Here is a 14,717-nt window from a genome sequence, read left to right on the forward strand (position 1 = left end):
TTGGCAATAACGGAGGTCAAACGATTATTATAGGTCTTTACCAGGTTTGCACACACAGTAGCTGGTATTTTGGCCCATTCCTCCATGCCGATCTTCTCGAGAGCAGTGATGTTTTGGGGCTGTCGCCGAGCAACACAGACTTTCAACTCCCTCCACAGATTTTCTATGGGGTTGAGGTCTGGAGACTGGCTAGGGCACTCCAGGACTTTCAAATGCTTCTTACGGAGCCACTCCTTTGTTGCCCGGGCGGTGTGTTTGGGATCATTGTCGTGTTGGAAGACCCAGCCACGTTCCATCTTCAAAGCTCTCACTGATGGAAGGAGGTTTTGGCTCAGAATCTCACGATACATGGCCCCATTCATTCTGTCCTTAACACGGATCAGTCGTCCTGTCCCCTTAGCAGAAAAACAGCCCCAAAGCATGATGTTCCCACCCCCATGCTTCACAGTAGGTATGGTGTTCTTGGGATGCAACTCAGTATTCTTCTTCCTCCAAACACGACGAGTTGAGTTTATACCAAAAAGTTCTACTTTGGTTTCTTCTGACCACATGACATTCTCCCAATCCTCTGCTGTATCATCCATGTGCTCTCTGGCAAACTTCAGACAGGCCTGGACATGCACTGGCTTCAGCAGCGGAACACGTCTGGCACTGCAGGATTTGATTCCCTGCCGTTGTAGTGTGTTACTGATGGTGACCTTTGTTACTGTGGTCCCAGCTCTCTGCAGGTCATTCACCAGGTCCCCCCGTGTGGTTCTGGGATTCTTGCTCACCGTTCTCATGATCATTTTGACCCCACGGGATGAGGTCTTGCGTGGAGCCCCAGATCGAGGGAGATTATCAGTGGTCTTGTATGTCTTCCATTCTCTGATAATTGCTCCCACAGTTGATTTTTTCACACCAAGCTGCTTGCCTATTGTAGATTCACTCTTCCCAGTCTGGTGCAGGTCTACAATTCTTTTCCTGGTGTCCTTCGAAAGCTCTTTGGTCTTGGCCATAGTGGAGTTTGGAGTCTGACTGTTTGAGGCTGTGGACAGGTGTCTTTTATACAGATAATGAGTTCAAACAGGTGCCATTAATACAGGTAACGAGTGGAGGACAGAAAAGCTTCTCAAAGAAGACGTTACAGGTCTGTGAGAGCCAGAGATTTTCCTTGTTTGAAGAGACCAAATACTTATTTTCCACCCTGATTTACAAATAAATTCTTTAAAAATCCTGCCATGTGAATTCATGGATTTTTTTTCACATTCTGTCTCTCACAGTTGAAGTGTACCTATGATGTAAATTACTGACCTCTGTCATCATTTTAAGTGGGAGAACTTGCACAATCGGTGGCTGACTAAATACTTTTTTGCCCCACTGTATTCATTCCTGATCCTATGTTCTACATGCTGGTGGCTAGTAGAAGCAAACCGTTAGCATTAGCAACTCTACCGCACAGCAGAACTCCTCCAAGCTTGTGTTATTTGTGGAAATAAAACGGCAACGTTTCAAAGCAAACAGAGTTAGTGGCAGAGCCGTGCCTAAATATGACGGAAGACTCCTAACCTGGCCGCAGCCAGATCTCTACGTGTAGCCCGCCCCGTGTCGAGTCTACACATTTCGATCTGGAATCTGCAGCAGAAACCGTCTGAAAGGGGGAGGGCCACTTGGTGGAATATTTTGAGCTGATTGGAAGACGTGGAAGGTAGTGCCCGGCTGGCACTGGTTACCATATTTTGTCTTTGGCCAATCACAGTAACTCAATTGACGTTTACCACGTGTGCCTGGAAAAAAACAACAACTTGCTCAAGCTTCATTCACTCACGATGCAATTACCATGTCTTCGGGTGATTTCTGCCGGTTTTGCGAGAAGAACATGCGCATAAAGGGCAGGGTTTCCCCCAGCGATCTACAAGCTTGCAGGCTGCCAGCCCTTGCTTGGTCGACCCCCCTCCCCAGCCCTACCTTCTCCGCTGACACGGACGAGGCACGGCAGCGTAGCGGACCGTGGGGCCTCCCCTTTGCTGATACTGATGAAAGACGGTAGTGGTGCACAGAATGAAAGTTGAACCGACGGATTTTCTGGCCGTGACATAGTCTCATTTGGACGTTTATTAATTAAAATTTAGGCTTCTTATTACTGTAAAATAAAATATATCATTACTGGAATAAAAAACATTTCCATATGCCACCTGAATAGGAATCTTCTATGGCCCTGCCTGGATTTGAACCCGGGTCTCCGGCGTGTAAGGTGGGTGGGTGCCCTACCGTTTGAGCCCGCTCCCTGACACGAACATGATGTTACACTTACAAGTGCTTCACAACATGCTACATATTAAACTACACATAACTAGTTGTCAAAATAACAATTATACATGTAACTGTAGTCATGTACAAATATATCTGAATGGATTTTTAGGGAATTTTCTGTTAAATATGTTTTGACAAATTGAAGATGTCCGACCGCGACCATTGTGGCCGTGGACCCCGTGCTGTTGTAACTATTGGTTGCTGTTAGCGTCAACCGACACAACCATTTTTGTTTAGCTTAGCCCCACCCTACAGCACAGTACTGACACATGATTGGTCCGGCCCGTTTTGGGCTGGAGGTCGGACGGTTTGAACTGGAGCGGTACAAGATGGATTCTCCTGAGTTTGGAAAATCTCACGAGAATCCATCTTGCAGCACAAGGTTAGAAGACTCCCAAATCCTGCTGTCTTCTGCTCTGGCTAACTTCTACATCCTGAAACAGAAGCACCGGAGATCGAGCCACATGGCGTTCATTTATTTATACAGACCACAGCAAATGTGTTGAAATAACGGGTGAACTTGGTCTTTGAATTTTTTTTTTGCTTAAATTATAAATAAATTATAACGTGTCTGTGTGGCATTTGAGACACGTAGCTAAAACTTTAGAAACGTAACAAGTTATGTATCATATCAGAGTTCAGCTAAAAATATGGAGTATGTGTTTTTGTCCCTTTTGCCCAGCCCTAGTATCTGGTTACCTGCAGCCTGGACTGCTTACATGATGTCTAGGAATGCCTTCATAAATGACAAAACCCTATTCTGACTGACTTGGATGAAAGGCACAATGAACTTATTCCTATTGTTTTTTTTTTTATCGTCTCCTTCAAAGAGGATGCAGTTTAGCTGACGTCCTTCACTAGCGTGTTTTTATAAATGAGAGTTTCAGTTGAAATCCTGGTAAGGCTGACAAGAATTTCACAAACACATTTTCAGCTTTGATTTTCTTTGTGTCTGCAGAGTGCGTGCATCGAATCCCCTGGATCGCTCCCGAATGTCTAAAGAATGCGTCTCTGAGTGTGGCAGCAGACAAATGGGGTTTTGGTACCACCCTGTGGGAGATCTGCTTCGATGGAGAAGTTCCTCTCAAAGACAAGAAGCTTATCGAGGCAAGAGCGCACATGCTAACATGAACAAATGCTCTGAAACAAATCTTGTCCAAGGCTGACTTCTCCATGCTGCCTGTGATGAACTCCAGCTGCTTTGCTGCGTTTTTCTTGATCAAATGCTTGCTTCCTGTTCCGAGCAGAAAGAGAGGTTTTATGAAATGGAGTGCCAGCTGGTCACCCCCGACTATGAAGAGCTTGCTGAACTCATGACCAAGTGCATGAACTACGACCCCAAGAAGAGACCCTTCTTCAGGGCCATCGTCAGAGACCTGGACATGACCGAGCCGGGGAAAATGGGTGGGTGTGAGGACACTCGTGTAAAGTCACAAACCAGCTGGTTACATCAGGTTCAGAATAACTTTAACACTCTTTCTTAAAACAGGACTGGAAACTGAAAGAAAGCTAAACCAGAAATGCGTAGTTTCTTGACATTTGAAATAAGATCTGAATGTTTCGGTCTCACCTGACAGCAGAGTTGTTTACTCGCTTGGATTTTAATGAGGAAGTTCACTGGGTGCATTATCAAGTCATCTGCCCCTCACTGGGGCCTCATTGGCTCTGGAGACTACATTCTTCCACCTACTGGCCAGATTTAGATACTGCAGCCAGTTTATTAACCCAACTGCTACTGCACACTCATCATTCTCCTTTATTCTTATGACTTTTCAAACTGGCTACCAGATCAGCTCCAGTGGCAGTGGGGTTAGAAATTAAACTCCTTTTTAAAAGCATCATCAGTTGCATAAACACAAAAACCTTCACACTCTCGACCGCAGTAGACTTCCTCTGACGCCAGGCTGAAGAAAGGATGTTTTGTAATCATGTTCTTTCATCTGTTAGACGTGTTCTTCAGATCCAAACACCAGACCGGGGTGGACCCAACCGTCTTTGAAAAACGATTTCTGAAGATGATCAGAACCCTGGGGGAGGTAAGCCGCTATTGTTGTGGATCCCTTATGGGGGGGAGGGGCTAACATGGCCACACTGTTAACATTGGTGGCTGGTAAAATGTGATTCCATCTGTTTTCCTTCAGCTTTTTTATTGATGATTAATCACTACTAGGCATAGACCGATATATCGTTTGGCCGATATTTGATATAATTTTTAAATATCTGCACTTAGTTGAGCCGATTTAAAGTCAGGCACATCCCCAGGCAGCCCAGTACTGCTGCTGCAGACTTTAAGTGTATTTTTACCTGGATAACATCTGCTTTTAATTAATGCACCAACTACAATTTTTTTTCTCCCAGTTTTGAATATTTAATACTTGGTCAGTTTACTGATTTGTTTGATTAACTTTAGTTAGGTGTCTGATTTTAACACTGAACAGTGCACACAATTAATATTTAACAGCTGTTTAAATTCAGTGTTCAAAAACTTTTGTGCATCTGATGTCATTAGTGACATTTTAGCATGAAAATGAGGTAGCAAACATCTAGACATCGGCCATGAAAATCGGCCCAAAATATCGGCCATCGACTGACCTCGACCTCTACATTTTGGCATTGGCAATAGAAAACCCAACATCGGTCGACCTGTAATCACAACTATCCGAAATTCTCCCTAAAGTCAAACCCACATAATATAATTTTAGTTTGTAACGTCGACTTCAACCACTTTAGCCTTCTGGAACTTTCCCGTTAAATGTTCCCTCTTGTTTCTCTCCATGCAGGGGCATTTTGGGAAGGTGGAGCTGTATCGCTATGATCCTCGGGAGGACCGAACGGGCGAGCTGGTGGCGGTGAAATCCCTGAAACCAGACAACCGGGAAGAACAGAGCAACAACCTTTCCAAAGAGATCGAAATCCTGAAGGCGCTTTACCACAAAAACATCGTCAAGTACAAAGGCATCTGCCAAGAAGAAGGTAGACCGCAAAGTCACAGTGATTCCTGTGTGTGTGTGTGTGTGTGTGTGTGTGTGTGTGTGTGTGTGTGTGTGGGTTCTCGGGTTTTAACACTCAGCAGGACTAAATCAGCCTTCCTGGTTTAGTTTTGGATTCTTTTTTGAACTCGAGCATTTCTGCCTTTTTAGAATCATCTAGTTAGATTTTTAGCTAAGTTGAACTGTTTTTGAGCTTCATTAAAACTCTTCTTCTCTGATGTTTCTGCTGGAGTTTGGTGAATTTTGGATCACGATGGTTGACAACAACAGCTTCCAAATGCAAATGCTCCAGTCGGAGTTCAATTCTGATCCTCTTTTCTGCTCAACTGGTGGAGAAACGTTCCAGCTGCTGTTTAGAAACCAATTTTTAAATGAATTGGCCCAAAAACAGGATTAAATAATTCCACTGAAGCTGTACTTTAGAGACTCTTTGCAGTTTATTTACTTCAAATCAAAAACAGACATTAATTAAGGGCTCCAGGTGTTTTAATGAAGGAGGGCCTTCGCCGAGTTTGGATCCGTTTGTTTTTAATAACTAAACACTAAAAGGCTGTCCCCGATTTTGAAATGTTTAGGCTTGAATGATTCTGGATCTACTCTCAGAATAATAAAACAAATGTCCTGTGAATGTGTTTGTAGGCGGCCAATCCATTAAGCTGATCATGGAGTACCTACCACAGGGTAGTTTGAAGGACTATCTACCACGACACAAAAGTGGGACCAGCCTCTTCACTCTGCTGAGCTACTGCATCCAGATATGCCAGGTAATGCTAGCTCTGTTCTTTAGAGCCGTCGAGACTCCTGAAGGTCGAGCCCATGATTTATTATAATCCTCCTAGGGTATGGAGTATTTGGGATCTAAAAACTACATCCATCGTGACCTGGCTGCCCGGAACGTGCTGGTGGAAAACGAGCAGACGGTGAAGATCGGAGATTTCGGCCTCACCAAGAGCATCAAAGACAACGAGGGGTATTACACCGTCAAGGATGAACTGGACAGCCCTGTTTTCTGGTGAGTCCAGAGGGAGGACGTTAGAAAGAGGAGTGAACAGATTGCAGACGGAAGTGGAAATGTGGAAGATGTGGCGATCCATTCAAGCATATTCCAAACAAATGTCTCCTAAGAAGCCATTTTCTTTCAGCTGGAGCTGAATTAAGACGTTCTATCAAATATCAGACCTTCTGTCAGCTTTCAAGGACCTGAACCTTAACTCTCACTCAAGGACCACTCCCGTAATGAACACTAGAATGTAATGATTGTCAGGAACTGAGTGGTAATGAATTCCTCGAGCCTTTTTGAGTGATTAGACTTCAGTTTCAGTACAGCAAATATTTAAATGACCTTTGTTTTGTGAACTTTGGAATAGCGGGGAGAGAGGATTGCATGATTCTTGTCCTGGTCCCATCCCAACTATAGGATTGGGATCTTGATTGAGAGGCATGACCTGTATTGTTTTTTCTATCATACCGATACCGATACGTAGAGGTCACGGTCAGCCAGCGGCTGATATGTGCTGCAGATTTTCTGGGCAGATAGACGTTTTCTACCTCATTTACAGGTTTAAATGTCACTAATACCAGTTGATGCACACAGTTTCTGCAGCTGAATCATTTTTTTGACCACCGAATTTAACAAACTGCTAAATCTTTATTTAGTGCACTGCTCTGTGTTAATGATAAATGACCCGCACTTGTGTAGCACCTGTCAGAGTAAGGACTCCAAAGCGCTTTACACTACAGTGTATCATTCACCCATTTACACACACATTCACACACTGATGGTGATGAGCTATGATGTAGCCACAGCTGCTCTGAGGTGCACTGACAGAGGCGAGGCTGCCGAGCGCAGGCGCCACCGGTCCCTCCGACCACCACCAGCAGGCGAGGTGGGTTAAGTGTCTTGCCCAAGGACACAACAGCAGAATTCTCTGTCCGGAGCCGGGATCGAACCTGCAACCTTCCGATTACTGGACAACCAGCTCAACCTGTTGAGCTACTGCTGCCCCAAATCACACATTAATCACACAAATTAATATCACACATTTAACTAAAGTCAAACAAATCTGTTATCTGACCAAGAATTAAATATTCAAAACTAGTAAAGGTATTTTAGAGCCTTTATTATGGAATATATGATGTAATATATATCCAAATGGAATTCTGCAGCAGAACCAGGCTGCCCGGGATCTGCCTGACTTTAAAGGGGTGGATTTCTCATTTAATCAATATAATTGCAGTGGTCTCTAGTAGGAATGAATGCCTTGCAGGCAGAACTCAGGGCACAAAAAAGCCCACAAACCCCTGGCTAATCAGGACCAAGTCTGCGACATCATGTGCTTCAAACGGGAGAATTTAGTCCTATTTCCTGATATTTAGCCTCCGACTGGATAAAAGCAACGCGTCTACCACTAGCTCTGTTTGCCCTAGAAGATGGATGTTTTATCTCCACAAATAAACAAGTCTAGAAGAGCTTCTGCCATGTGTTGGAGTTGCTAATGCTAATGGTTAGCTTCTGTGGAAAGAGACAGTTTCTGCTGATTCTGGATGCTAAAACAACAACAGCCTTCCCCGTCACCCGAGTCATTATGGGTAAGTCCAAATGAAAGTGTGACGTAGATCTGTCAGGCTTTTCTAATCCTAGAGTTTTACCGTCTATTTTCTATCAGAAGCTAATGCAGATGACAGGTGTAGGAGATTATGTTCATGTTCAGCCTGCAGAAAAAACTCAGTGATTATAATCCAAAATAATCGTTTAAAAAGGTTTTTTCCATAAACCACACCTTTAAATCAGCTTCTTTAAGGAAGTATATCTGCCAGTGCCAATATATAAAAAAAATAGTAAATATCGGCTCGACGTATCCGTTTACCCCTAGTGTGATTGCTCTGGCACGCTGGTACAGCTGCGTCCAGTGTGTGAGGTCATAGAGCTGAGGCCTAAAGGGCTCGGTCCTGTTCGAATGACTCGTTAGCCTTTCTATAGGCAGGCTGTAATCTATAAAAACAAAAAAGATCTAAATCTGAAAATATTGAATTAGTTCTCCTTTAGTAATCTAGTTTTAATTTTCTAATGTTTTTTGTTGAACACATGAACGCAGATGGATCACTAACGCTTTGTGCTTTTGTGTTACAGGTACGCCCCAGAGTGTCTGACTCACTGCAAGTTTTACCTGGCTTCAGATGTTTGGTCCTTTGGGGTGACGATGTATGAAATCATCACCTACTGCGACTCCTCCAAGAGCCCCATGACGGTCAGTGTCCAGTCCCATCCCCCCAAAACACTCCCACCCTTGTTGTGTAGGTTTCACGAGTAGACCATGAGAATCAAACCGCTGAATACATCCACAGGGACAGACAACTCCTGGCCGTACGCTCGTTTGCACGTGGCAGATGGCACGGGTTTTTAGCCAAAGCAGCAGATGACACATTCTACCAGAAGCATTCCAACCACTAGACCATGCCAGAGCTGCAGGCATCGTTTTTGGAGACGATCTGTTATGTTCATTGGATTCTTACCGAATCGGTTGTTTCAACTGATTTCTGACTAATTAGGACCTGAATAAGTCGTCTGTAAAGGAAATGTTAAAAGGACCAAACAGGAAGCAGAAGCTCTAGTGTCAAAGTTTTAACACAAGTGAATCAATTAGTGTGAAAATATTAGGATCAAACTGTTCATTAATCAGATTTTCCTCTGATTGCGGAAGAAAAGTAACTAAAATCAGCAGAATTAGAATCAGTTTTATTGCCAGGAATTAGCTTTGATGGAACATACAGACAAACAGATGCATCAAATAATTCCTGAGAGCAGTGATAGATGATCAGTTTTATAAACTGCAGTCAGCTGCAGCTTTTTCCTTTTAGTTAAAGATCTGTCAGTCGTTATACTAGTGTGAACAAATGCCCAGTGATTTGTTTTCTGTGGAAATAAAGCTCTGGCGCTCCTGTTTCAGGATAGAAGTTAGTCTAAGGACTGAGAGGCAGAAAACTGCAGGATTGCGATGTGCAAACACCTCTACTCTGATTGGCCAACAGCTACGTAACTCTTCTGGTGTTTCTGTTCGCTCTTCTTTAATGGTTTAAAAAAATGCAACATTGATGTTTTATCTCCACGAATAACGCAAGTCTGAGCAAGTTCCGCCATGTTGCTAATGCTAATGGTTAGCTTCTAAAAGTCGAGACACACTCTGCTCTCTCCTGGCCGCTAAATCGACAGCATCCTGCTGTCGTAAGCCAAGGTGGGCGGGGCCATGAAAACTAGTTTACTCTGACATAGAAGAGACTGGCTTTTTCTGGTCTTTATTTCCTTTCTGCGGCTAATGCAGGCGACGGAGGTTGAAGAACATCTTCACGTTCAGCCTGCATGTGAAGCTCAGAGTGACTGATGGTGTTTCAAGTGTTAATGCTTCTCAATGAACAAGACCTTTAAGAACTATAAAAAACGTTCCCAAAGAGTAAAAATAACATCAGAAGTTTCTACGTTTTAGTGTGTTTCAGAGGGAGTTTTCCTCTCCACCTTCGCTACATGCTTGCTTAGCATGAGGATTGCTTTAAAGTCTTTTGTCATAACGAACTGAACTCAATTGGAATGTTTACTTTTTGCCTTGAGACAACTCTTGTTGTGATTTGGTGCTATATAAATAAACTGAACGGATTGGAATCTGTAATGTGATTTTGTCTTCACCTCCCCAGGTTTTCCTCAATATGATCGGTCAGACTCACGGCCAGATGACGGTCATGCGCTTGGTGAAGATGCTGCAGGATGGGAGAAGGCTGCCACGCCCAGACAGCTGTCCTGCTGCTGTGAGTATCTCAATCCCACTTTGGTAAATGGTAAATGGCCTGTATTTGTATAGAACAGGGGTCGGCAACCTGTTCCCATCAAAGAGCCATTATTACCCGTTTCCCACAGTAAAGAAAACACTGGGAGCCACAGCAGCCGCGGCGTTGTGGGCGGGGCCTACCCTCAGACAGCAGAGCGCTGCTCACAACAGGTGACAGCATCCGGTACCGGTCGCTCGTGTACGTCAAAGCTATTATAACTTATTTATATAAAGTGGATCCAGGGGTTGTAGCCCGTCTCTGCCTACAATATTTAGATATTTTTCACCCTGTTGGTGGTTTTACTGAGCAGGTGCCACTTTTGTTATACGTTTATTTTTAAAATATGTTTAGACTGTTCAGAATACAAATCCAGGCTCTGTCACGTTTGATTGTTGTAATTAAACTTTGTAGGTGGGGAAGGTCAGAAAAGGATCCGATCAATTTGATTTTCCCTCATTTACAGCGACGGAGACAACGGCGCAGTGCGCTTGGCTCTGGTGTTAATCAAGTTTAATTATATCTCTTTGCAACAATTTTCACAAGAAAACAGAACAGTTAAAAGCAGGGCTTGTGTTGACCGGATAGGTCCCGTATTTGACTGTTTTTTTTGACGGAGAAAGAATAGAAAGAATTACCCCGACGCATGCAGACGAACTGACACTTTATTCTACGCACATCGCAGATGTAGCTAAATCACTCAAGAAAAGATTCCCATCTGAACATCTGGGCTGGACACTGCTCAGCGCAGCTCACTGTCAGCGTGTACTACATAAGGTGCGCAGCGAGTTGAAGATGTGGAGATGGGCTTTGAGCGCGTTGCAGAACCAAAGCGCATGCAGGAAGATTCCTCCGACTGAAGCGAGTGTTTTTCAAACCCTGTCTCTCAGAGAGACTTGTCACTTAGAAAATGTTCCCTGATTATGAAACTTTGGCTGAATAGCGCTTGTTCCTGTCTCCAATGTGGCGACGCATCCAGGAGCCGTCTGAGGAGAATCCCAGAATCTCACATCCTCGTCAGCTCAGAAAGTGCCGATATGATTTCGCACAAGCGTGACGCGTCAACCCGCGTCTCACAGCAAGATCGGATTGGAACTGTTCAGGTTTACGCAGACAATCTTTACATTTAGAATTGGCTTACAGATGTAAAATTAATGCAGTAAAATATAAAGCATTTTATGTAAATATCATTCATTATTTTACAAGCACAGAGAGCCGCATCAGATGGATGGAAGAGCTGTGAGTTGCCGACCCCTGGTATAGAACCTTCTTAGGGTTCTACAACCCCCCCCCCCCCCCCCCCCCCCAAGGCCCTTCACAACACAATCGATCATCCACACATTCACACCCTGGTGGTGATGAGCTACGATGTAGCCATAGCTGCTCTGGGGCGACGCCTGCCGAGCACAGGCGCCACCGGTCCCTCCGACCACCACCAGCAGGTAAGGTGGGTTAAGTGTCTTGCCCAAGGACACAACAGCAGAATTCTCTGTTGGAAGCCAAGATCAAACCTGCAACCTTCCAATTACTGGAGAACCCGCTCTACCTCCCGAGCTACTGCTGTCCCCAAAAGGAATGTCTTAATCAATCAGTTACGGCTTTATTTATATAGCGCCTTCCTCACCCATTACTGGAGGCGCTGAAGAACAAAACACAATCATGATAAAAGTAATTAAAACGTTGAACATGAAACAACAGAATTAAAAGCAAAAATAAAAACTACATAAAAGTAAGCCAACTGCAAGCATGTTCAGGAAATGCTAAACAAAAAAAAAAGGGTTTTCAGGCGACTCTTAAAGGCCGACAAAGAAGTAGACCGCCTTCTTGACTGTGGGAGCTGGTTCCAGAGTGATGGTACCAGGACCGCGAGTCCGACACCTAGTCCGAGGGACAACTTAACATTTAGACATCAAAATGTCTCCAGATTTATACAGGAAGCAACGATTTCAGTGCTTTCAGTAGATCTGCTTTAGTTTCTTCCTGCATGCCTGCAAACGTTGGGAGATTTAGAGACAGCTGGTTGGTTTAGAACGTTTTTTTAATCTTTAAGTTTAGCAAATGTTCGATCTAGAAAAGCTTTAGCCTCAAAAACAAAGATCTGCTTATTTTGGGCAGACAAAGTAGTAGTTGTAGTGGTTTCCATAGCGACGGCCAACGCCCATGGAACAAAACGCCATTGTGTTCAGTAAACCTGTAATTTTAAGGGGTTAAAATACTCAGTTATACACTGTGAAAGTATGCGTTTTATCATCATGGGGAAATATGAGTCATACTCTGCTGCATAGTGTTTTACACAACACCAGCAAAAGCAGCAGCACTCTTACGGAGTCCGTGTGTGTCCAGGTTTACAACCTGATGATGAGGTGCTGGGAGCAGCAGCCCGAGAGGAGAATCGCCTTCAGCCGTCTGATTGATGAGCTGTCCATCCTGCAGCAGCAGCAGCAGCAGCTTCAGCACCAACACCAGCTGTGAAGGCTTGACCGTCGGAGCCTCGGGAGTGACGCTGGCCTCGCCGGCTGACGGGGAAACAAACTGATCCCAGGTCAGCATCTGCTTTGTGCAGCTTCACTGCTCAGGAACAGACTCCAAGCCGCAGCTTCAGCAAACTCCCACGGAAACCTTCCACGACCATCATAGAAAAACTAAAGTCTAGCCTTAACTTTAGTTTACCATAGATTTTTATTTTTTGAGGGTTTCTAATCCTGAAGAAAGGAAATCCAAACACCTTAGAGCGTTCCAAATGTGAGTCGATATTTTTATTTTTGTTTTTCGTGAATTGTCAAACTTATGAGGACTCCTGCAGCTCGCTGAGGATGTAGCGATCAGTTCATCACTGATCGATGTGTGAGATGGAGACCGAGCAGAGAAGACTGGCTGTTAGTGGCAGACTGGTGGTTCAGTGCCACTGCTGATTTATGGACTCATAAGGGAAACGCTGCCCACCATCTATCTATGTAAATATGTATGTGTAAGTATCATGATTGATATGCATCACTGTGCCTGGATTTACTGTTCATGATGTGCAAATGCAGCTGGGGAGAGGTGGGATTCAGTTAGAGCCAGTACAGTCAGCAGGATACTTTCACTGCTCTGTTCTTAAAGAGCAAGTCACCCCCTACCAGAGTCTAACTCCACTCCCACTTCATGTTTGAAAAATGCAACACATGCTGTTAAGTGGCAGACCGAGAGGGCGGAGCCACTAACAAATACACACACACTCAGGCTCACGACAGCATTGTGACATCATAATGTACCAGTTTACATCATAGCATACTTCTTAGCCAATAGCGGTGGCAGATTTAAATTAAAATACAGTGCAGAGTTTTTACCTGACAACGGCACAACACTGCCAGTTTTAGGCAGAATATTTAAATTTTAACTAAGATGCACTGAAGTGCCAAATTATTGACGACACGTGTCTACAGCACGATTAGACACTCATTTATTTAGTTTATCAGCAAAAAAAAAAATGTTTATTTGGGGGTGACTTGCTCTTTAAAAATCATAACTGTGATGTTTGGATTGGACTATAAACAAAAACCGCAGCATCTTTTGTGCTGCATAGGATTTTCTAGTTTCAGAAATGTTACTTTTACCTAAAGTGAAAGTGTTTTAGCTGCGTTTGCACAGGAACATAAACCTCTTTGAACTTTTGCATTATTATAACCAAATGGAGCTTTTATGTGATCAGCTGGCCCTACCTACTGGAGACACTTGAGGGCAGTAGAACTTCACTATGTAGCTTTACATTCATCTGTTTAGTTAAGATGCTTTAAAGATTTGCACCGACACACAAATCTCATCAAAAGTCATAATTATGCGTCTGAGTTTTGTCATTTTTCTGCAAACTTGCCAATATTTGAGAGAATATAAAAATGTGTATCTATGGGTTTGTGTGTGTGGGTTTTCACTCACCTGGCCAGGTGATTTAGTGACTGGTTTGTCTCGCCTCGCTGCAACTGGTGGAAACAAAAAGGCACTGCCAGAATCACGTGTGCTTCGGTCCACGTTTTATTAAGGAATATAAAAGACAATTCCTTCTGCTCTAAATAAGAGGGAATACAATAGAAATAAAAAACGATAGATAAATAAACCCAAAGCCATGATAACTACTGAAAAGCTCTTTATGGTACAGCTTTAATTCAACATGCCCAGATTGCTGTAGAAATACCTTATTCACAGTAAAACATCAGTGTGATATAAAACTTTTGCAAAATCTACATTTTTATTTCAAGTTAGGAAACAAAAACAAAGCTGTTTGCAAAGCAGCAAGCACAGCAAACCAGAAATTATTTACAGCAAATGAATCGGAAAACATCAAATATTGTAAAGCTGAGATCCACACACACACACACACACACACACACACACACACACACACACACACACACTCATTTACTGTCTCAGCAGTCCGTAGGCATTAAACAGGACAGAGTAATCTGGATTGAACCTTGATTTAAGGCGAAGGCTACCAAAATACAGATTATATGAATAGAATAGTGCTTTTGTTGAAAATGAAGGACGAGCCTTTGTCCTCAGCTGAGAGTCTAACAGATGGAGGTCTTCAGCATAGACTGATCCTTGTGACGTGGGCTTGTGTTTTTCATTTCAGGTCACAGG

The 14,717-nt window shown here is 43.6% G+C and overlaps 1 protein-coding gene across 1 annotated transcript in view; it reads left to right on the plus strand.

Moving 5' to 3' along the window:
* jak1 (Janus kinase 1) overlaps window positions 1-13,127 on the plus strand; it is a 52,292-nt gene extending 39,165 nt beyond the window's left edge. The window contains exons 17-25 of the mRNA XM_015970987.3: window positions 3,251-3,399; window positions 3,540-3,696; window positions 4,240-4,328; window positions 5,073-5,265; window positions 5,922-6,046; window positions 6,122-6,294; window positions 8,413-8,530; window positions 9,969-10,079; window positions 12,441-13,127. Coding sequence (XP_015826473.3) covers window positions 3,251-3,399; window positions 3,540-3,696; window positions 4,240-4,328; window positions 5,073-5,265; window positions 5,922-6,046; window positions 6,122-6,294; window positions 8,413-8,530; window positions 9,969-10,079; window positions 12,441-12,569 — 1,244 coding nt within the window. The 3' untranslated portion in view covers window positions 12,570-13,127. The remainder of the gene's footprint in view (window positions 1-3,250; window positions 3,400-3,539; window positions 3,697-4,239; window positions 4,329-5,072; window positions 5,266-5,921; window positions 6,047-6,121; window positions 6,295-8,412; window positions 8,531-9,968; window positions 10,080-12,440) is intronic.
* Window positions 13,128-14,717: the final 1,590 nt, after the last annotated feature.

The sequence above is a fragment of the Nothobranchius furzeri genome, chromosome 8 (assembly GCF_043380555.1).
Source record: "Nothobranchius furzeri strain GRZ-AD chromosome 8, NfurGRZ-RIMD1, whole genome shotgun sequence".
NCBI classification, from domain to species: domain Eukaryota; kingdom Metazoa; phylum Chordata; class Actinopteri; order Cyprinodontiformes; family Nothobranchiidae; genus Nothobranchius; species Nothobranchius furzeri.